At 38.2% G+C, this 24,382-nt stretch overlaps 1 protein-coding gene across 2 annotated transcripts in view; it reads left to right on the forward strand.

Annotated features, from left to right (window-relative positions):
- Positions 1 to 24,382, forward strand: part of LOC132913931 (disintegrin and metalloproteinase domain-containing protein 10-like) — a 159,720-nt gene that overhangs the window by 120,335 nt on the left and 15,003 nt on the right. For both annotated transcript variants that reach the window (XM_060972603.1, XM_060972604.1), the window contains exons 6-12: positions 666 to 824; positions 2,481 to 2,665; positions 7,311 to 7,451; positions 13,203 to 13,327; positions 13,453 to 13,581; positions 14,398 to 14,566; positions 17,332 to 17,501. In XM_060972603.1, the coding sequence (XP_060828586.1) occupies positions 666 to 824; positions 2,481 to 2,665; positions 7,311 to 7,451; positions 13,203 to 13,327; positions 13,453 to 13,581; positions 14,398 to 14,566; positions 17,332 to 17,501 (1,078 nt within the window). The remainder of the gene's footprint in view (positions 1 to 665; positions 825 to 2,480; positions 2,666 to 7,310; positions 7,452 to 13,202; positions 13,328 to 13,452; positions 13,582 to 14,397; positions 14,567 to 17,331; positions 17,502 to 24,382) is intronic.

A 24,382-nucleotide genomic window follows, 5' to 3' on the forward strand; every position in this document is an offset into this window, starting at 1 on the left:
GTACTGAATCTTATAAAGAAAAGAATAAAAAAAAAGAGAGAATAAAAATGAGAAAATTTAACGAGTTTTAATATACAGTGTGTACAGTGTACGAACATATATTTAGTCAAAAAATTAGTATACAGCATGAATCGCATAATTGGTAATTGCTTGCTTAAATATTTCTATGGTCTCTGCGAGATATATGCTTGCACTAAGTATCTTATAACATCTATGTACATTTTCAGATTTACTTCAAACTTGACCAATGTAATCGTGATAATCGAATCTTTTTAGAGTAGGAATACAATTTTCAAATGTTTCGTATAACGCACATAATATACTCATATTATTATATAATATGAGTGTTATACAATATTACTCAGAAAAGATTTTTACAAGTATTCGAATACTTTCGTGAAATGCTGTAATTCAAAGACGTGGCCTTGGTCATCTTGATACGAACGCGTAGAGATTCGACAGGAGGCCCGATGGCAACGATCCTCGAAGTAAATTGGCTTCAAGCCTGTTACGTATTACCCAACATATGTCACTCTTATCTCCTTGCCGCACCCCGACGATTTCTCTCGTTTATCCCGGGCGGCCGGAGTTGATCAGTTCAGCATGAGGGATTCACTGGCGCGCTGTAGTTTTCCAAACGCTTACCGACGAAAAATCGTTCGCAGGACGAACAGGACGTGGAGTGGATATCTCGGGGACACAATGCGGCCGCTTTATCAACACCTGAACGAGGGGAACTCCCGCGCCAAGCCGGGCTTCTATCCGAAAGACGTTAGGAAGAAAGACCCCACGGCGAGCTCGCACAATTTAGAGTTACTCGATAGGTAAGCTTTTCAATTTAATCTTCCTTTTTAATAAAAACTTTACAAAAGATTTACACATCCTGTCAGGAAGATGCTGAAGTTTCCTTTAATTTAAAAATGCTTTGCCTACACATCTACATTAAGCCTTTGAGTCGGCTGAAAGTGAATATCGTCTGTCTGATCGCACCGAGCTAATACTACTTCGGTAGTCTGTTTATCGGGGATGAGTAGGTAATTCGTCACTCGAATTATTAAACTCTTGTACATATAGGAGAATTTATTGGATAACAAAACAGTTACATGTTACAGAATTATTCATTAATTTTTCTACCATCTATACTTTTTTTCATATAATAATTCTCATTATGATAAATAGATTCAGACAATTTAATCAGACAGGAACTAAAATGTTTCATTAAATAAAGTCTCGCTGTACATTCCAGTGTACATATATCCCTATATAACTTTTTTTATTTAAAAACCTCTATTTTTCATGAATCATTCCATAATTGTTAAAAATTAATTATAGCATATTTACATATAGAAGAAATACCTAGACTAAAAATTAATTTATTTTCATCAATTTTTAACTCCGTGGTTTTAGAAGGAACGACCCAATTAACAGGTTAACTCGTTTTACCTGTCTGACCATGAACCGCCTCGTTTCACTCATGTCTCCGCTGCAAGTTGCATCGAAAAGAGGCCAAGTGTCTTCCGTGCAACTAATTGAAATCCCCCGTTTCCCATTTTACGGTAGCGACTGGAAGTTGGAAAAAATAAAAAGTTATACAGCCTGTAAAAGTTTTACACGGTCGTTCGTTCTCGATCACCGGTCTCATCCCCCCAACCCTCTTCCCTAACCCTGTTCGACTCTTTTCTTCCTTCCCGGTTGTGTTCAACGTTTTCCACTCTGCTTCCACTTAGCCCGTCTCTACGAACACGTCGATGAAATATTCTAGCAGATGCTGGGAAAGCCAGGTCAAAGGAAGAAAGTTGCCCGTTGCTGGGGAAGAAAAGCGCAACGGTTACTTATCGTCCCGTCGATTCTTCCCCCGGACTGTTTGCCGTGCTATGCTTGCGCTTCCATTTAAAGAGCACACCCATTTCCGGGCAGAGAAAAGCCAGACTATCCGGCAGCGAATAGCGATGAAAACGTCAAAAATCGAGAGCAAACACCATTATCGAACAATCCAATTTAACGTTGCCCGCGACCGAGTTATCCTTATCGGACGTTTTCCGCGATCGGATTCTTTTTCTGGTGGAGAGATTTGATTTGTTGTTCAAGTGCGGATCGCGTATCGGTTAAATCGACTATCGCGACATCGAAAATCCTGCTCTTTTTTACAGCCTACGAAAGTTCGGACGTAGTACGCGTAGAATCTAGAAATTTTTTCCGTTCACCGTTGAAGTCGATAACTCAGTTATCTCGTTGTTCAAGCTACAGAGATTAGAAATTAAAAAATTTTATTTCTACGAAGTTCCGTGTATTTTGGAGGGTATAACGCGGAAAATATGTTTGAAATGAAAGAAATTTCGAATTTTGAAAATATGCGGGCATTAATCAAAATTCTTTTGAAGGCGCATAAACGGAAATGTATTATTAAATTAAAGGCGATAATGCTTCTTTGTCAGGCTAATTGTATTTAGTGAAAACAGCCGTCATTTCTTTGCAATCAGATTGTACAGGGAACGATATTCTCGAGTGCTCCGCAAAAGGACGTCCGTGGATCCGAAGAAAACCACTTGTATGTTGTACCTGCAAGCGGATCACACGTTCTTCAATCATTATAAATCTGAAGAGGCCAGTATCGAGGTGATGACTCGGCATGTACAGCGTGTCAACTCAATTTATAGATATACAGGTATATAAACATTATTAATAGATTACAATAGACTGTAATGTTACAGTATAAGTTAGGATAGGTGATACACTGTAGATAGTTTAAGAGAACAGAGCTATCGGTGATGAGAACCGATTACCGATAGTTTTGTTTTGTTTTAATGTAAGTAGGCGATGACGAGCTGATAGCTACGTGCTGTTCTTGCGAGGGGCATAGGCTTAAGCCAAAAAGAATGTGCATGAGTGAGTGTGTATGTTTGCGGCGTGTGCTTGCGTAAAGACAAAAGTGTCTTAGCCAGCGTCAATGTGAAGTGTAAGTTAATCAATATAAGCGAACGGAACAGCGAGTGTGAGCAAACTCATCTCATTCTACGTAGCAATAAAACAATAGTTTAACCTCTCGTAATAGTCATCCGCTCTATCATCCTTACAAATCTGATTAGTATCTGTTGTTCAACCAAATTTAAAAAAACAGAGTTTTCGTCCGAGATCGGTACATAATTCGTCGAAATGTCCTATAAGATTGGTCGTCGGAGGACAAGTATCAGGACAGCAATGAAAATTCTTTCGTCTTTCCGGTGTAGCAATCGGCAACGTTTCCTCCCGAACTAACAAGTGCGCGTCTTCTGTCTCATTCCGCTGTAATAACTTCGCAAACCAATTAAAACTTTCCCGGACCTTCCAGTTAAACCAACTTTCTGCCAACGGCGATCGGAGGAAATGAATGTTCCTTAGCCTTACTGCGGTTCCTTTCTGCGCTGCGACCGATTAATGTCAGTTTCTGTGTCTGACGTTGACCGATTGATTCTGTGGAACTTTATTGCGCCGCTACACACACCTAATGCGTAAACTTTAAACGATGGTTATCAAGGAATAAGACGGGAGGAGAATCTAGAAAAGAATCGCATACTGCCTTCCTGAAATTGCTTTCGTTTTACTCTTTCGAATAGAGATAAACTACCCCCTTCTTTCCTTTGATCAAAAAACTTTTCCTCGAAAGGAAGCAGTACATTAGGGTAAAATAGCGTTATTTGACTCAAGCTAAGTAATTTGTCTCGTAATTCGTCAGATTCGGTTATAAACAATTTTTAAACGATTTACATTTCATAGCTTGATGGCCGTACTTTCCTACGATGATATAACTCGTCAAAAGGAAAGAAGTTCGTCCAATATTAATATTCTCAATATATTGAATCTTAAAACGTGCAAGCTTAAATGATGCAAATAGCTCTATTTTACTGTATCTAGTCCACCATTCGAGCTATTCAATTTCAACAATTTCTTGATTATTATTTCGGCCCTACGTCTCTCTAGAAATTTGTTCTTTGAAGCCGGAACTATCTACGTAAACTGTACATACAATCCGCCGTTTAATGGAATTATTTCATCAACTTCGAGTACAACTGAGAAACAATCAAGTTCATCGATAGTGACGTTCAGCACAGGCGTGCAAAGCTTCGCAAATCAGAGGAAAGCGTTCCTGAAAATCTCATTTGGCCAGTGCGGCTTGCGAATATTAAGTAAGAGCGGACGCACAGGCGAAGCACGGGCAAGCTCGTACTGGCAGAAGGGCTTTAAACGTCGCACCACCTGCCGTAACAACAAGCAAATATTTGTGTCTCGTGACTGAGCCGTGTTTAACGTAGCGTGACCGCGCCTACACGCGGACTGGTCTAGTGTATTACTTAGACTTCCCTATCTCTTCCGTCGTACGATTCGCGGATAAAGCTAGTCTTCCGCTGACGTTTCCGTCTTCGTCTCGTTTCCCTCTTCTTCCAACCCTTTCCCTTTCCTACTTGTTCGTTCCGTCTCGTTCTATCTAACTTGACCGAATATATACTGCGAGTTAGGATATCGATCTTCCGGAACGATGGTCGCGCGATTATCGGCCATCTCTACACGCGAACATTTCGGATGACCGATCGACCACCCCTCGGAAATGCCAGCCCAAACGTGCCTCCCTTTGTCTCCGGATTAGACGGCATTAACTCTCTTCCCATCGCGATATGTACAACTCGGTGGCCGCCTAGCTAAACGCTCTTGTCCGACGAGAGATCCGGAATTGCACCGATTAAGGATTGCCCCTGTCCCTCTTGCATTACGATTCCGTGTTTCTCCGTCGATTTTGCACGACCGCGTAACCTAACGGACCGACTATTATCTCCCTGCTAACGTCACGATCTTTCAAAATTTCGATTTAACCACTTAACTCCATCGCGTCAATTTAACGGTGAATTATTTGCTTCGTGTTTATGTCAAATCTTTCAAACCTGAAACCTAACCAATTAAAACTTTGTCGCGCTATTTAAAAGCGAATTAATATTTCCGTGCTATCATTGCGATTTTTAGGATTTAAATTTAACGTCGCAATCTTCAAAATTTATGTTTAACCGGTCGACTTTATTACGGCGCAATGAACTCACCGTGTAAACGCTATGGTTGCGGCTATTATACAATATTACGGAAGCTCGGTGGATATTATTACAGTAGAAAATAAAGCTAACGCGATAACGGGATATCGCGACGGTGATATCGGTCAAAAGTGGAAGTTCGAATGTTAGTCATTACACCTGGGACGCCTGAGAACCCTGACGACCAGCCGCGTTTACGATCCTTATCTGGCGCACTCACGTAAAAAAAACTTTATTTCCGAGCGGCATATCCGAGACAGCTGTCACGCGACGCGTTACCCCTTTATTTGTTTGCGAAGTAATTTTTTACGACATCGGAACGCGAACCAGCAACTTTGTAACACGAGTCTCACGTGACGATCGCCTTTTAGCTATTCAATAATAAGCACCGTCTGTTTCCGTCTTTCTATATTTTTGTTCTTTTAATTTTATGCGTATAACATAGGCTTAGAACAAATTTCTCGTGACTTGTCGCGATAGAAATAAACTCTGGAAAAGAAACACCTAGTTTATACAACCATATGGTAGCAGAGCCTGATTGGTCTGATTATGCATTGACTCGTTCTACTTGATTTTATTCTACAAGTTCTCCAGAATCTAGCTCGTGTATTCGATCAAGGATAATTTTAAAACATTAATTAGTTTGAGGTTGATCTTTAGCCAGCGGATAGTCTTCTGAAATAAGTATTTCAAAGTCTTTTGATCATCCTGGTTGTGACTATTAATTTTTTCCTTTATCTTGAAATTAATGTTACTTATTAATTTCATGCGATATTCTTTGCGATACTCTTTTTAAACGATTTTATTTGTCCGATTACTTTTTCAATACACGTTGATAACGATAAGACGAGTTTGACTTCCTCATGTAAGATTTCTTTTGCGTATAGATCGAATGAATACTACATAACGTTAGTGATATTATCTCTATAGATTAAAAAATATAGAAAATTGATGATATTACAAACACTGTTTTTACATTTACCTTAAATTTTACCTTGCTGTTTGTTTTTTGAGGGTTGAATTTTAATCGTTTATTTACGTACCGAAACTAAGAAATTTAAAAAAGAAATTGAACCCGATATCCATGTTTTCGCCAGCGCACGCGCTACCATGATATACGCAGAAGCGGACCTGATTAATGCAACATCAAACTTGAATACAATGGATTTTACGTTAATTACCAAATGCACATATACATTACATGTCAGATATAGATGTAACGATGCTCGGCATTGACGTTGGAATAGGTTGCTTGCGTATGCACACGCGCAAACATCTGGAGACATTACCATGGAATTGCATCGTTTATGTGAGATTAGAAATCTTACTATCGTATCTTCTAAGTTTCACTGCTTTAACATACAAGGTGTCTCAATCTAAATCGAATACCTAAGTATTCTTCATTTTCATGAAAATGTATATATCATAGATATAGGTGGAAATGCTATGAATGCTCAAAAATTGAAAAAAAAAATGATCTAAATGATATCTTTCGTCCACAACATTCTTCTTCCTCCTTGGAATCATTAATGGAGATCTTAGTAAATAAAATAGACAACTTACTGAATTCAATCGAATTAATTATCACCTCAATTATCTTACCATTAGTATTAACCACCAATTTGAATGCTTAAATATTCTATAATATCACTAAAAATAAAGGACACATTTAAATATGGTGTTCATATGTATGATACCGAGGATTATTTTATAATTCGACATGGTCGATTAAAAGTTAAAAGATCGGAAACCTTGAGTGAAGGACGAATTCTCCGCAAAATAAAATTACGCTTGTCTCGTAACTTTTTTTGCGACGCGCTGTCAAAATTAATTCGTGATAATGAGATCAATCAAAGAGATCTGCATGAACGGCCGTTGGTTCGTTTTACACTTGAAAAATCATGAGAATTCAGCGGTGGGAAGGAATCGCGATCGCGTGTCACGGAATCGTTTTTCCAGTTTCGATTGGTATTCCCGCGGAGGAGGTGTTTGATTAAATGCTTTCCACCACGCGACGGTTCAACCGTTTCGGAATACATTGATCACTGGGGGAAACCCGAAAATTACTCGTCTGGAGCCCCGGTGATTTTCCTTATCAGCTATCGGTTACCTCGATGAGTAGTTCCTCTCGACTCCTATGAATTTCACAGTACCACAATGTCTATTCCGCAAACGGACTTTAATCCATCCAACGTTGCAATTTGAATTTCTCATTTCTCCTTTTCCATTTTGAACGTATTCTTCGCTGTTTTACAGATTTCAATCAGGATGGCCAGCCAGATAATATTAGCTTCATGATAAAGCGCATTAAAGTTCATGGTGACGATGCCCTGAACGATCCAAGCTACAGATTCACTGGGACTTACGGGGTTGAAGAATTTCTTGAGCTATTTTCCGGTAAGTAAATTACTTTATCTATACTCTCCGCGACTTATCATAAATTATGTATTACTCGTACTATTGATGGTGTTATACATTTTAGAAAAAAGCTCAAAGTTTGAAAAAGTGGCGAAAGTTATTTAATCAAAGTAATCTGATATCTCATTAATATTGTATCGTACTTTCGTCTTAAGTATATTATGAGATGTTGATTTCTTTGACGAGAATTTCTGAAACCAATTTATTGTTTCAAGTCATAGAATGCACTAACATGAAACGGAACGTAGAATACCAGGAGTGAAGTTAATTGAAGGAAAGCATTCTTGAATTGAACCCGAAGGTGAAAGGCTCGACTAATCCAAATACATCGGTATGCGTTGGACATTACCCGACGAGGATCCCTGAAAGTACTTTCGGCACTTGTTCATTAATTAAAGTGCTCGTTTGCGTGAAATTTGCACGAAATCATCGATGCCAAGACCCGATGAGTAACACGTTGCAAGGAGCGACTTTTCAACTTTAATGAAACGTCTCGTGTCGGTCATCATTGGCTCGTCGCAAAGTGTTCGTTAAGCGCAAACAACCCTGTTCCGTGAACGTAAAGCATCCTCGGTTCCGCCGGTAGTCGTTATCTAATACCATAGTTAATAAACATGTGAAGGTTAGATTACACAAATGAAAGCCTACACCTTCATCTTCTCTATCGAAGGCTATTAAAACGAAATGTGCATTTATCACCTTTTACAGAGTGATTCTCTCGTTAGTTGACTCAAAGGCTATAGAAATACATTCCAAGACTTGGTTTCCATTATCGTGATGTCTGACTAAGACACTAGCTACATTGTCTTATTCTATCGTGCGCCTCTTTCCTTTCTTCTTCCTTATTTCATTCAATTTGTCGTTGTTGAACAAACGATTACGATATTAATTGGCAATACACTTTGAAGCTCCTTTTGTAAAGAATACATTTTCTGGCTTGGCTTTCATTATTTTGCTATCTAAGGCACTGGGCAACTAGATTGTCTTATTTTACTTGACTACCCTTTGTTTCTCTAGACTGTCTTATTCTACTTTACTCTACTTCCTTTCTCTTGGTCTTATTCTACTTTACTTTCTCTCTCTTTCTTCTTTTTATTTCATTGAATTTGTTGTTACTTCAAACAAACAGTTACGTTATTACTTAACAATGTTTAATAGATATACAATTACATCCACACGCTTTCTAGAATTTCTCATATAAGATCCTAAAGATATAAGACACACGAATCGGATCATAAAACATCGCGTGACAAAGAAACCACACCGAATATCGGCTCCAAATCCTTACCACTCGTATATCTAATCTAACCATGTTTGCTACAGTCGATTAATCGTTGATCCCTTCCTTCCCCTCGGATTTCTCTCATTTCTAATCTACTATTCCTGAAAATGTCAAACGGAACCCACAATTCTTCCGTTCTTTTGATTTATTTCTGGAGTCGATGTTTCCCCAACTTTCTAACTACCAATCCTACCCTCGTTCAAAGAACATGGCGACGAAGTTTCGATCCATCGATCCGTTTTCACCAAGAATGCCTATATGTTCGAGTAAAATCGCTAATAGTAGGACGAGAGTATCACTTTGTCGAGTAACGTTCGGTCCAATATAATGTGATAACTCGAATGTGCTATCTCTTTCGCGGAATCCCGCCATTCCACTCGATTAATTCGTGCTCAGACGTCGTATAGCAACAACTGACAGAGAGCTAGCCAAGAAACTATATCGCATTAAAGTTTCCACCGAACGAAGTTAAAGTTTCCATATAGCTGAGATTAATTATTACCAAACCACATCTCCGAAGAGTAACGAATCGCAGCTCTATGTGGTTGGAATTCCTGAGTTAGGATCATTGAAACCATATAATATATATATAGAGTTGCTTTCGACGCTCCTTCGAGCTGATTTAAGCCGCCACTTTCCCTCTATCAGTCTATACAGCGCATCCTTTTGAAGATGGCTACTATGAATGTTTCTATATCATGGGCTATTTATGCGAGGTGCGTCACCTTCTAGTTTTCAATAGGTGGTTAAAATAGTTTAATTAAAGGATAATCGTGTTTTTATATTTCCATGGAAATAAAAAGATTGGTAAATATTTTTACTATAGAAAGACAAAAGAATGTTCAAGTAACTGGAACTAATATCATTGAAAAACTTTCGTAAAAATGGAAGCTTGAAATTAACTGGTCGTCATGGCATGATAAAAAAAATAAAATAAATTCTATAAATTGCAAGCCATTTCGTTAATGTATTTGACACAAAAATATAATATTTTTTAAAAATAGTCTGACTAATATATAAATAACTAGTAACTTGTCAATTAAGTAATAGCATTAGTTGTGAAATTACAGGGCAAGAGAAGCTATTTATTTAATTTGTTAAGAATATTTGATAAATCGAATTACAATTTAACGTAAATATCATTTTATCCAATTCAGCAAATTCGATTTCATCGTTGGTTCCATTCCATTATTTATGAAAAATATTTGCACCGTAGATGACAGTTGCAATTTTGGAGCCAGTAAATTTTGTCGGAATATAATCTCGATTTTGTTAGAAGTTACTTCGTGTTACATGTCATATTCTTCTACATGAAATTTGAAAACAAAATGATACCTAATACGATACTTAATTAGGTTGTTTAATATATCCATATTGTAATTATATTCAAGTTATTGATTACATTAACACGTTAATATGAGTTACCTCTAGTGCACTGGTGTACGCATTCCCCAATGCATTTGGATTTGCATTGTCTACCATAATTACGCAATTTCGGTCGAAATGTTTGCAGTTAGCGTGATGACTAATAAGCACGATTGCATCGTTAGGGTTGTAGCTCGATTTTACTATCGAAATCCATTTTTCTTCGTGTTCAATTAATTATTTGGTCAATTACTACAAATGGTACAAATTATCGACATGAGAAAGACTAAACCAATGAACATATTAGTTTTATACATATCTCCTTATTTTATTGTATAATCCTTATTTCATCGCTCGGTTCTTATATTCTCTACCTCATATCTAATATACACAAGCCAATGCTAACATTCCACACCCAACATTCCCTATCTCACACCATTCTCTATTTCTTACGTTCCTTATTTTATTTCCCAAATCTTGCGTTTTTTACAGCACAATTAATGTATACAAACGAATACTAAGATTTTAAATCTAATATTCTCTATTCCATAACAGTATTCCATCCCTTACCATTCGCCATATTTTGCGAAAACTATATAGCCTACAGTTAAATTATTCCATTGTTCCTATCCAATTATTTAGTTTTACATAGCAAGTAAAAATCTGCTTGCAGCCGAAAATTTCAAAAATCTTCTATAATTAATCACAGGTTCGCCCGTCACAGATTTTTACAGAGAATATTTCGATGAAAAATTCAGTACACGCGTAATCCCATTGGAATTTCGATGCAGATTACGCGGACAATTCACGCAGGCACATTTGTCGAGTGTCAGGATAATGTAACATCGTTTCACGTTGCTCGGTGCGACAGGTACAATAACGTCTCGTCGGAAGAGCGTCTGTCACCTTCGCGCTAGTATTTCGCTTCGTGTTTCGCTGATATAATAATGGCCGAGCCGTTATTAAATAACACCTACTCGTTCCTGGAGAACGTTCTAAATATTAACGGTTCTCTCTCTGCGTTGAAACGCGACACGGTTTGCCTTGAAATTAGCCAGTCGAGAAGAACGATCCAGGCTAAATAATTTTCAACGAAATAATCGACAAAGAGAGACACATACACACGGTCTGTCTACTAGTCGTGGTTATTTCATTGACAATGAGAATATCAGCGAAATGGTGTCTCATTTTGGTAGGTACTAAATTGAAATCAAGGTAGAGAACGTTGAACAGCTCGTACCGGTACAATAGCTGATGTACTAGGATCGAGAGAAACAACCGAACAGCAGTGGACCATGACGTATTTGCCGCGGGCATACAGTAACCAAATATGCCTCCTGAGACACGCTACACAGCAAACACGTATCCCACGTTCTATTCTCTCCCCTTGCAAAAAGCAGCTGGCGTGCATGCAGACTGCAAAAACCATTGTGCAAAGAACCGGGCTTGTTTTCCCGATGATCCGCAGCACTTTTACCTTTCACACGTTTGTGGCCACTTCGTGGTTCCGATAGCTCGATTTTATGCTCGAAGGTTGAGCAACTGTGACTAGTCTATTATCTACGTAGATCAATCTATAAGCGTTAGGCCATTTACTTGGTACATTTATTAGAAAACTCGAAGAAAATTGCTTTTGGTTTAATGTACTAGATTGTAAGGCACATATAATGCCAATAAAATAAAACGGAGGTAGTGCAATCGAAAAAAATTGCAGCGAAGTGGAATTGAAAAAAGATATTTTTATAGTTAGCTTAAATATAGAAAATTAATTTTCCTTAGGCCACGTGTATTATTTCAATCGTAAAAAAATAATACATCCGCAATTTATCTGATAAACTATTTTAAGTTTGGTTACTACTTTCTAGCGTTAAAATTGCGTAAAATACATTGTCCTTGCTTTCTTTCTTTCTTTCCCTTTTTAATAGCAAACGTTTGTCCATCGCGCACAATAGTGCCCTCGCTGGTCCGCGAAGTACGGTTGACTTTGGAAGAACGTGAACGCGATGAACACGCTGCTGGACGTCCGTAAACAACCCTTTTCATTGAAATTCATGCACGACGTTCACAGAGTATTCATCGCTCGTTTTACTCTTCTGTTCTCTCTCATTTTTTCAAGCGCCACAAAAAATTTCCGCGAAGGAGAAGGGCGAATAAAAGGGGTGCAGACGAGCGGACGTTCTCCTTGTTTTTTACATTTTTTCTTTTTTTTCATATACCCGGCTACCGAACACACCGATCCCAACGGAGGAAAGTTGCTACAGCATAAAAGTTCCCCAGAAATTAAATTACCGGACATTCTGGACGCCTGATTTATTATTTTTCCCGGATAACATCTCGGCCGATGTTTGGCCGCGTCGGCTGGGAATTCAACGCCCCCTCGAGCCATCCTCTTTTTCGCGCGCGCCATCAGAAATCCAGCCAGGTGAAATACTGCCAAGGGTAGAGTGGCCGAATTAAAAATGAAATTAATTAAAAGGCTGCGAACGACGGGTATTTGTCTCCGTCCCTCGGAAATACCAGCGTGAGACACGACGTTCTTGATTGGATGCAACGAATTCCAGGGGTATTGCGAGTACAACGGCATAGAATTTTGTCCGTTAATTCATTCGCGACAGATTAACAGCAAACGAAATTGATTTACACTCGAACTTTCGTGATATATGTACATATATATACATAAATCAGTCAATAAGAAAGTTATCTCCTCTCTCCAACTTTTATTCTAAAAGAGATATGGTGGATTGAGAGTCATTGTGGTGCATGTACGCTCGTGAATAAAAATAAATGGACAGAATAGTGGAAACAGGTATCAATGAAATTTCGTTAAACATACAGCTACTTCGTACTTCGTTATATGATATGATATTATATGATAAATACAGCTATATAACAGATTCACTCGTATTAAGTTTATTAAACTTCGTTGATACCTATTTTCATTGTCTACACATTTATTTTTGTCCGCTACCGTATGCTTACGCATCCTTATACACCTAAGTATTCTACGAACGAAATATTATAGTCGATCAGAGATCAAGAAACGGCAATTGTAACGATTAATCGTCCATTGAAACTCGTTACAGAAGAGGACTATGACGCGTTCTGTCTATCGTACATGTTCACATACCGCGACTTCGAGAAGGGAACTTTGGGTTTGGCATGGACTGGAGATCTAAAAAACGCTGGCGGAGTTTGTGAGAAAAACGGGGTAAGTTCTGTTCCGAATGTAACGAAACTAATTCGACCGTACCACGTCTAAAATAACATCGTTCCGCGGCGCATTCACGATACTCAGACAATTACCTCGAGAACTAACGCTATTTCGTCTTGCAGCACTACAGGGGTAGCATGAAATCGTTGAACACCGGTATAATCACCCTCCTGAACTACGGCAAACACGTACCACCGACGGTTTCTCACGTCACCCTCGCACACGAGATCGGTCACAACTTCGGATCCCCTGTAAGTTCAACGGCGCATCGAGGTTGCATGTTGTCGACGCGTACGGCGAATACATTTGAAAAGTTTCGAGGGTTGTTTCGGAGACACTACCCCGTCGAAGCAATCGTGATCTATGCTACGATTGTTCTAACGTTTCTTTTTTTTCCTTCTCTTATTTCTTTCCGAGACAAGGAATAGTACGACGTAAAATTGCATTTCTTTGATAGAACAGGAGAGGGGTAAGTTCCCATCTAAAGAAGGTGTTTGAGGAAAAAATCCTGAAGCAATATCCTGCATAATTACGCGTGGAATTTTACGCGTGGAATAGTGTAGATTCAGGTTATTTCAAGAACATTTACACACATTTTTCTTGCTTGTGCCTATAAAATATCAAGAATTTATAAAATTTGAAATATAGAAAATATTTAGTTGGAATAGTTAATTATATAGAAAAATTGGAGACTGAAAATTCGAAAGTTCGGAGATTGGAATATTCGAAAATTAGAAAACTTTAACATTTAGAGTCCTAACAACTTCTACATATGTACCCGTGTGTTTATTCCCGAGACTTCGTCGGAGCTTTGTTCTCATTGGATGTTAACACGAGGAAAGAGCCATTTGATAGCCCATTACGATCGAAACTGTTTCCGCGAGAAAGGTCCAATTATTTAATTCACGTGGCTACAGTTGCCGGGTGATTCAAAGGGTAAAGGCACGTCAACGTCGGAGTTAATTACAACTCCTTTCTCAAAGTTGGCTCCGTTCACCGTATTATACATGATGAATGATAATACAGAGTCGTTGTCTAACGTTTGATCTTTCTGTTAACGCGACAAGCACGATCCGGACGAGTGTTCGCCCGGAGGAGAAGACGGAAATTTCATAATGTTTGCCAGAGCCACCAGTGGAGACAAACGAAATAACAATCGCTTCAGTCCGTGCAGCTTGGTCTCCATAAATCCCGTTTTAAATGCCAAGGCCCGTTCGTCCAAGGGATGCTTCGCCGGTGAGTAGAGAGAAGCTTTCGGAATTTTAATTAGATCCCGAAAGGGGTCAACGTCTGGCCTGCTTCCAGTCATCACAGCCCTGACCTCTTCTGTGCCCCTCTCGATCGTCTCTGTACACGGTCGTTACCTGAATTATTTATACAATCGCTAGTAAAGCTGCTTACAGGCCCCTTTGCTAATTACTTGTTAACGTATTTCCTGTTGAATCTCTGCACCGCGATAGTGAGAGAACATTTAAACTGGAGAAACTTAAGCATTGTTTAGCTCTTGCATTTAATGTAAGAAATTGTTGCTGTTGAGAAATGTAAATTACAGAATAACAGACCTGGTGAAGGAAAATCAAACCTAGTTATTGCAGTTAGATACGCATTCTCCTATTCCGCATTTTCACTCTCACCTCTTTAAACGCAACGACGTACCTATCAGTCAAAAGGACAATCAGTAAGAAAATTAAACAATCATCTCTACCATATCACAATCAACCAGTCAGAACTGAATCAAATTTGTTTGAAATCGCATATATCAAATATTAAAATATTTACACGATGTCAGATTCAAACAAGATTCTTTCAACATCTCAAACGCTCAAACAGATACTCACAAGATATACACACACGGCAGATTCGAAAACACACTCAAGCATACTGCATCACTTATCATTTATGACACAAAATCGCACTGTACATAGCTTTGAAATAAGAATACTAAGGAAACGCATACATTTTGTTCACGAAACTCTCCTGTTTTTTAAGTAACTCAAATTCAATTTCGTAATTGTGCTGCAACAATTACGTACGAGAAGACATAACAAGAGGAAAAAGAGCGTGATGCTCTTTGACCTACTTATATATAATGCTAATACCATCGTACAGCAACATAAAACGAGAAAAAAAAACAAAGAGGGAACGTATCGGTGTTGCTACGGTATATCGATCGGCCCACGGTCTAACTGCAACTCAATTGCAATTCTAATAGCAGACTCTACATGGTCCACGCGAAACTCGTTTTGGACAACGAGCATCGACCGCGCGAACGTACTAGCAAACGTGCGACAAGTCGGCCAAACAAGAAACAAATACGACTCGTTAATTGTTCATAACATAAAGATCCTCGTGACCGTTTGGAATCGATGGAAAAACTCGTTCGAGTATTGCGAAACACAGCTACTTTTATAATACACATGAGACAGCGTGGAAACGAAGGGAAATAAAAAGTAAAATATTATCAAGGCATATGCAGTAGCTAACGAAAATGCTTGAACATCTGCCATAGAACATTTTTATAAATATATTTACTCTGCATATTGTACGAAATTTTTTGAAATTTCATTAACATTGTAATGAGACAGGATCGTCGTAAAATTCAAAAATGTGTATAAAAGTTGCGAGATATTTATTGCAAACATACATTTAATAAAAAGTTAATATACAGCATGAGTAGCAGTTTAGAACATATATATAATTAGTGCCGTCGTTAAATTACTATTTGTGCTATTCTTTAACGATAAAGGTACTTTTTTGAGAATCGAACATTAATCATATATTTAATTAATGAAAATGTAAAACTTGCAAAACACACAAAGTTAATTATTTTCATTTTTGAAAGTTTTATGATTCAAACACTTTGTTGATTTTTACTAGGTGTATGCTTGCGAACAAATATCTTGTAATTTCTATATACATTTTCAGATTGGTTTCAAATTTGACCAATATAATTACGACAATCCTGTCTCATCGCACCGCTAGTGAAAGTTCAAGATCTTTTATATGGCACACATAATATATTCGCAAGAAATATTATTAAAGCTAGATTATTCTCATTTTGATTCAAAACATTTTCGAATATTTTACATGTGTAAGATAGAGGTTCAATTAAGTAAAGGTTCAATTAAATCACTGACAAATTATGTTTCCGTGATTCTTCTATTTATAATAGAAAGAAAGTAACACGCGAGAAATTTAGGAAAATTCCCGCCGACCTCTGTAAAAACAGAGCTGTCCGAGCATCACTCGACGCGGCCCGCAATTGATTACATTACACAGTCACGGTCGACTTGTTGAGCTTCATTAAATCGAGGATTTCATTAAGCTCACAGCAAATCAGGCTAACATTTATTCCATCTACTTTGCCTCCACTTGCGGCTCATTCTTCGTTCGTTTAAAATCAAAACGATACGATGTTCTCTTGAATCTCTGTTAAAAAGTTAACTGATCATTTTCTAAGTTTAGAAAAGAGAGCTCTAATTGATCTAAGAGAGTAGATCTAATTGATCCAATTGATCTAATAATCCTACAGATATAACTGTTTTTCCTTTCTCTCTTTATCTATTAATTTTTTATGTTTCTTTCAAATAAGAATTGGTGGATAATGAGATTATAGTAGTAGCTAAAGTCTACAGTGTTAAATGGTCTATTTTCAACATCATTTAGGGAAAAAACAATTGATCAAAAGTCAGTTGGTCGATAGTTGACATACTCCACAGATGATTCGTTGATCTTAACATTCATCCTAAAAAAATTAGAATTTAATCAAAGTTTGTATTTAGTTTACAAGTTTAGTGTACAAGTACAAAGTTTGTAATTTTAAATTATAGGTGAACTTTCCATTATATTGATCATTTTATCGAATTAACCAGTCATTCGTTTATCTGGTCAATAGTTTGGTCCTACGAGGACTAGTTAACTGAAATTTGAGAAAATGTTATGGCAAAGCATATGGAGAATCACGTTGATCGAACTGAAATGGAAAATCGATGATTCCTCAGAGCCCCAAAATGCCATCTGCGGGAACGGCGTTGTGGAGGATGGCGAAGAGTGTGATTGCGGATGGGAGGAGGACTGCAACGACCCCTGTTGCCACCCTCAACGGCTTCATCATGCCCCTCACGAGGTACCTTGTCGTCTTGCCGATGGTGCAGTGTGCAGTCCCAGTCAGGTAAGTGGCAGTTTTCCTTCATTTGCTCGATGTCCAAATACGTTCGTTTCCCCAATGCGTCGTGATTAAGTCTAACGTTCCTCCTACAACGTGATTTGTTCCCATTCGACGTAATTTCCTTGCTTGTTGATCGTTCCATAGAGAATTCTATAGAAATAACAGTATCGATCGACTACAAAATATCAGGTTAATCCATTAAGAACTAAGCAGCGCATAATTTATCATGATGTTGTAAGTACCTTAATTTCTTTTATAAAATTATAGAATCTAGATAGAAGAAATATTAGAAATATTAGAAGAAATAGTACGAAAAAATGAAGCAAATTCTGGAAATTCCCTTTCGTAGCCACAATGTTAGCTGACAGAATTAGCTAATGTAAATTGATCGAAAGATTAATAAGTTCAATTTTTCAGTAGTTAAATTACGGAATAAGTTTTCATTTGGAAAATGGCCAGAATTGATTTAGAACAAGTGACAGTTAGGTTGAACGAATGCACAAAGTACAGGAGCAAACTGAAAGTTAAAATTGCATTTTTGAAGAGAAAGATGTCAAATTCTTGCTTACATTTGCGTTGAAATATTAAAACGCTACGGTAACGGCGGAAGCTGCGAGTTTTCTAAGGTCTCCGAGGGGAGATATTTTTACAGACGTTGCAAATACGGTCTTTTAGCAGCGAGCTCCTTTGAAAATTTCGACAGAGACTCATTTTCATTTTCTACGAAAGCTACACGCTGAATATGTTATGAATTTCTATTGAATATCTTGAAAGCGTAATGTAGGAAACGAAATGCGAACGTGCAATGCCGACTTTCCCTGTGAGACGCGGACCAGTTTTTCCAAGAGACGTTCGTCATCGATTTACTTTCATTACCTCGAGAACGAACGCTTTTATAATTTTCTACTGTTTAGCGATTGATCAAATTCAATATACTTTAACAACTATTCTTACATAAGTTCCACTTTTCGTAACATTACAGTAATCGAACGATTAGTATATTCGTAAGAGATTATGTAGAGTGTTGTAAACTATGTTACACACAATTATGTGTAATATGCACTCCAATCTTGCTCTAGTTTTATGTCTTCATAAGAAAAACCTTCTGAGAGGAGAAGAAACATCTAACCAACATGTATCCAACAAACAATCTTTTTAATAAAGAATATACTTTGTTTTCATATTTTTTATAGACAATATCGATCATTGTAATTATTTATCGGTGATAGAACAAACATAAATCCAAAGAATTTAAGCTAGATAGCTGACGAGGCCATTTTATTAATCTGCCTCGTCCTATCCACCTCTCATGATCTTTTACTCAAAATTTTACAAAATACACATAATTTTGTATTGTAATTACTATAAAAACTATTAACAATACCATTACAAACTACATGGTTAAAAAAGTATACAAATATATTCGAATACACCAAAATACGCGAGTAATACCTAGTAAAACTACTAAGAGTTTAAACAATTGTTGTTGCAAAACTAGCAAAGATATTTTAATCCTGTTTGAGTCATCAGAAAGAGCGAAGCTTCCGCTGTAAAATGCTTTCCGTTTCACTCCGGTGCGACTTTGCGTTTTTGAAATATCGTCGTATGAAGAGAATCGAATTTTTTGATGATTCTCTATCTCTGTTTCTCTCGCACACTCGCACATCTCACGTATCTCGTTCACGAAGTAACAATTTCAAGTTGGACGAGATGGGATCAGTTTATCTGATCTAAATATCACACCCGTGTCAATTTTGATATAAAATTTGATATAACATCAAAAGATCGTTCTTTTGGTCAAACATATTTTTCTCCTTTCAATGAGTACCGTAAGCTGTTAAACTTTCAGAAAGTTTAACACCCTCGACTCCGATATCATCACGACTGATAAATAAGAAAAACTTCGATTTAGAAGCCACCACTTCGCGTACTTCTTCCTGGCCTCTTAATTATCCACAGCGAAAGCCATCATTTTTCTCCGAGGTAACCTACATCATTTTTCCCCCTGTATCCGACAGAAGCCTGTAATGGATGATTCTTGAAATAAAATAGAAGCTGAACGCGTTCGTTCTCAATCCTCTTACGTGTAACGTCGCTAATTAATAACGAGGCACGAGGCACGTTACGCGACAGGCTATGCGGTACGGACGTATCGATGTTTATTAATGATACACTAAAGCCGTAATTAAACGCGAAACGTGCCGTTACACGCGTCTCGTCCCCGCGCGCGAACCTCCAACTCCACGTTAATCCAACCAATGCCGATCGTTTGTTCCAACGAACCGAGCAACTTGGATCCTCTATACCAGGCATGCGTTGGGTGATTAAACGGTGAGCCAACGATAATGAGTACAGGAAATCCGGCGCATTCGAAATCGAGACGGTCATAATTTATGCAACCATGAAGTTCGACGTTCCTTCGGGGGTTTCGAGCGGTCCCACGCACAAAATCGACTCTGGAAGCGGTGAAACACGAAGCTGGATATTGTTACTTACCCACGATCATTTTGTCAGGTTTAGTGGATGAACTTTGGGATATGAAATTACGAGAGAATACAGGAAATTAATGGGAAGTTAATGGAAGTTAATAAAATTGTGGGCCACGAATATTTGTCCATTTATAATCTATGTATATTAACACATTAAGGGTGAAGCAGTGAAACGATTCGTAAAAGTTGTAGAAACTTAACATTACTGCAAGATGCAAACTAAGTTATTGTTTCATGAAGATAAGAAAAATTATTAGAATAATCTATTATATATAGAGATGCATTACAGAGCAGAAAGTAACATAAAACAAAGTAGCATAAAGAATGTAATAACAATAACTATTAACTATATAATATTAACAAATTTTAACGAATCAAAAACCGATGAAATTATCAAAGAATAAAGAACGTAACAAGAGAATTCGACAAAGAAGTATAAAAATGTAATGATAAAAAATATAGTCGACGTAAGAACAAAAATTTTCAACAATCTAAATGACATTACATGTCTAAAAAAAAATCTGTTCAACCACTTAAGACCAAAGAAAGTAACACGAGGAACAAAAGAGAAAGGAACTAGTCAAAAGATTGAGTATATATACCGACCGATAAAACCAACACAATACTGGCTGTGAATACAAGGCCATTTTCCAGGAGTACAGCGAGAACGAGCACTTTTCTAGATGACGGCGGATCGTGTTGGAAACTACAATCTCGTACATGTACGATTCTTCGCGCTCGAAGAAACTTACTGATCACGGACGGCCATAAGAGAGAGAGAGAGAGAGAGAGAGAGCTCGCGAAGTTAGAGAAAGTAAGAGAGAAGAGAATTAGTTTCCAGGTATGTTCCAAGCCTCTGGATCTCCCCTGGTTTCTGGATATACTCAGCGTTATTGTCGACAAGGTGCAAATACACACCGTTGATGAGGTTTAATTTTCAATGTTGGTCGACCCTATCGTCCGAACGTCGTCGTAGACGACGATGGCGTCACCCTGGCGTACACTGGCGCATTCACCGCCGTGCTCGTAGCATCCCGGAAAACGGGACTAATTAATCAAACTGAAATCGAGGAGGCTGCTATCGGCTAGGAAGCCTCGGCGAAGCACGAATGGGAAACTCTCCGCGAACCAAAAACAATTAATCTTGCTATATTGTACGAGAGGAAACGTTTGATTCCAGAGTTAGTAGATCGTTCTTTCGAAATTTCGTGGATGAACATCGATATCGGTTCACTTCCCTCGCTCCTCCTTTTTCTTTTTTCTTTTTTTTTTTTTTTCATCCGCTTGATGGTGCTTTTTCCTTCTTTGTTTCCTCCGCGGTACGTTGCCTACGTACTAATTAATGCACGAACTTGCAAAGTCCGAAATGCTGGTAACGAGGTTTTCAATGCTGAAAAATAATTACAATGGCATTGTTCGACCGACTTGGCAATTGCCGCGTTTTATCGCCTCTTTTTCATGACCCTCGCTACTAATTATGCGCGTAGAGACCGTGAATAGACTGTAATTTTAAAATACTTCGTTTCTGATGTATTCACCTCTGTTCCTGTTCCACTGGCTCGGCATTATGTCCCGAGAATCGACTGCGGGCCTGTCCCCTGATTCTTCCTGGACAATCGAGTGCAATTACTCGAGGAATTTTATAAGTTATAGCTACTAAAAAAAGCACTATGGCCCCTAAACTGGTGCTGCGCGGAGATCGTTTTTATCGCGATAGCATCACGCCTCGCGTTCGCGATGGTTTCTAGCGGTAGCCGTAGCGTATGATAAACCAAAGAAACAGGACAAACCGAGAAGAACGATCACGATCGGTGCCACCACCGGGGTGACATAGGCGTGACTGAAAAGTAAAAAGAGCAGAAGCGTGAATCGGTGAAAAAAAGAAATAGCAAAACATCCGTGCAAGCAACGTTTGCGGAAGTCGATGCATTAGGTGCATCGCGGGAGAAAAGTGCCGGATGCAAAACACGTAGATTCGTAAAGCGTGAAGACATAGACGAATGAACGACGTCTTTCCCCGTTCCTCGGCCAGGTTGAACGACGAGGACGATAAACAAGAGGCAAAGAGGTGGAAAAAGGATGAAGCAAGGTGCTGGAAGAACCAAGCAAACTGTGGACATTAAGCGTAAGAGCTGAGAGGTTGGCAGCAGGGGTGGAATAAGAATGGTGAAGAAAAAATTGAGAAAGATAACGAAGGAGGTGCAGGGTCGAGACTGATGAGAGAACGAGTGGAGCGGAGGGTGAGAAAAAGTGCTGGAAACGAGCTGCTAGCGAGGAAAGAAAACAGGGGACGGAACAAGAAGAAAGATAAATAGTGGAGGCAAAGGAAAACAACCAGGTACTAGAAAGATAAAGCAGAAGGAGCATGTTTGCGGGGATGGAAACACGTACAGCTCGTAAGATGGGAAGGGTACATTATTTTCAATGGCGATTCTAAAGCTTGAAATTATTAATAGCCGGATTAAGATGATCAGTGTTCGTTTTCAAATGTTTTAGACATCTTATTTCGGTAAGGAAGAAAGAAGAAAATAAGCTTGCGATCTTTGTTGACCAAAATTATAGCACGATTAGGAAGGCAAAGTATTTTTAGAATATCGAAACGATAATCGTTAGTCTCTTTAAAGTTTCTAGATAGTTTCATATTCATTTATACTCAAGTTTGAAGGCTTTAAAATTATGCTTTTAAGAAATGCAAGCGAATTCTAGTAACAACAAAATAACTCATTATTTCGCAAAATATTTCGAATGTTTGTGTTGGTCCGCAGACGCTTGCAAATGGTCGTCATCGTTGTATATCATAGGGAGAGACAGCGTCATCGTTATTCTCGAGAGCACTTTAATGAATATACGATGCAAGCGTTGAATGTCGAGAAACGATCTAGCTATCTCGGGAGATTCGATCCTTCAAACGCGGAGTGGTAATGTGACTTCCTTCGGTAAAACGAATCCCCCGCGTTCTATTTTCACGAGACGGGGTTTTGCTGTTGCACACAGCCAAGCAGACACACGTGCATAGCCGCGCTTATATTTGCGTTTCAATCGTGACACCTATACGTGGTTCATTTTCCGAGAGAAGAACATCTCGCGGGATCGCAATCTCTTATCCTTAATGCCATCACGGAAAGAACGCGACACCGTCGAGAATATCGGTGAATATTCACCCCCTCGGCGATCCCTCTGTTTTGCGTCCTTCGCTCGCCAATATTCCGCATTAACTCGCGAGAACGCGAGACAAATCCTATCTCGAGCCCTTTATTCGCGAAAAAAGTCAAACGCTTTTTGATTTGCTCTATATAGTTGAACATCGTGGAAAATTCTCCCCGATCGATCGAAGAGTTATTTTAAGACGAACGATATATCGATCCATTGGGATAATAAGTTTTCACGTTAAACGTTTCTTATAAATGTACGATGGCTACAAAAAATACTGTACCTATTATAGTATTTATATACTAATTGATTTAGTCGAAGCATATTTAGTTCCACATCATTTGGGAACTATTTGGGAGTATTTTCGTACGACTACATCTACAAAAAAAAAAGAGATTTTACTGGAAAATAAGTGCAACTTTTTGTAGCCATTATACGTATCTGTATGAAAGACTCAATTGACATTTCGATTTTGCTGATTCACAAGTGGGAAATTGTTTCTAAATCTGCGGTTCTCATTTAACATCCTGTACGCAATGCGATTATTTACATGGCAAATATCAAAGGATAAGTGATTTGGTCTGGTTACCAAATGTTTCTATACAGCTATGTTGAATCGGATGAATTCCATCAGGGATGATTCGAATAATTCTTCGCTTCGTTAGCCGCAACATTTTGCTACATCCGCAGCGGCAATTACTCGAGGACGGAGTTTCGTGATTTCCCGCCATTGTCGCACCATCCGCCTCCTTCGAGTAAGGAATTCTTGCTATTGAAGTATTGAAATTCGATAAATTGATTCGTTTCAGTCTGTGTTATTACGTCTCGATTCGCGAAGACCAAGACTCAACGTGAACGTAAGGTTCCAGCCAAGAGGGCTGCTTGATTTTCGTTATTACATGTTCACTATACAGGTTCGTGTAGATCTGTGTGTGTGTGTGTGTATGTGCAAAATAAATTCGGACTTTACACCGCAAATAATTTTAGCTTCTAAACTACTTTTGCTTCGTAAATATTCAAACACTATGATTTAATTTGATAAGAGTGTATCAATTAATAATGAATTATTAATTAAACGTGACTACTTCAGAAGCACTATTGTTTGTACAGAATCAATAGATTACATACAAATTAAAATTACTGACTAAAAGACGTTTTATTATTTAGTACCATTAGATTAAGGAGGAATGTACGTCTTAAATCTTCATCAAATAATAAATTTACGTTCCTATTCTTACTCATGTC

This window comes from Bombus pascuorum, chromosome 14, assembly GCF_905332965.1.
Source record: "Bombus pascuorum chromosome 14, iyBomPasc1.1, whole genome shotgun sequence".
NCBI classification, from domain to species: Eukaryota; Metazoa; Arthropoda; class Insecta; order Hymenoptera; family Apidae; genus Bombus; species Bombus pascuorum.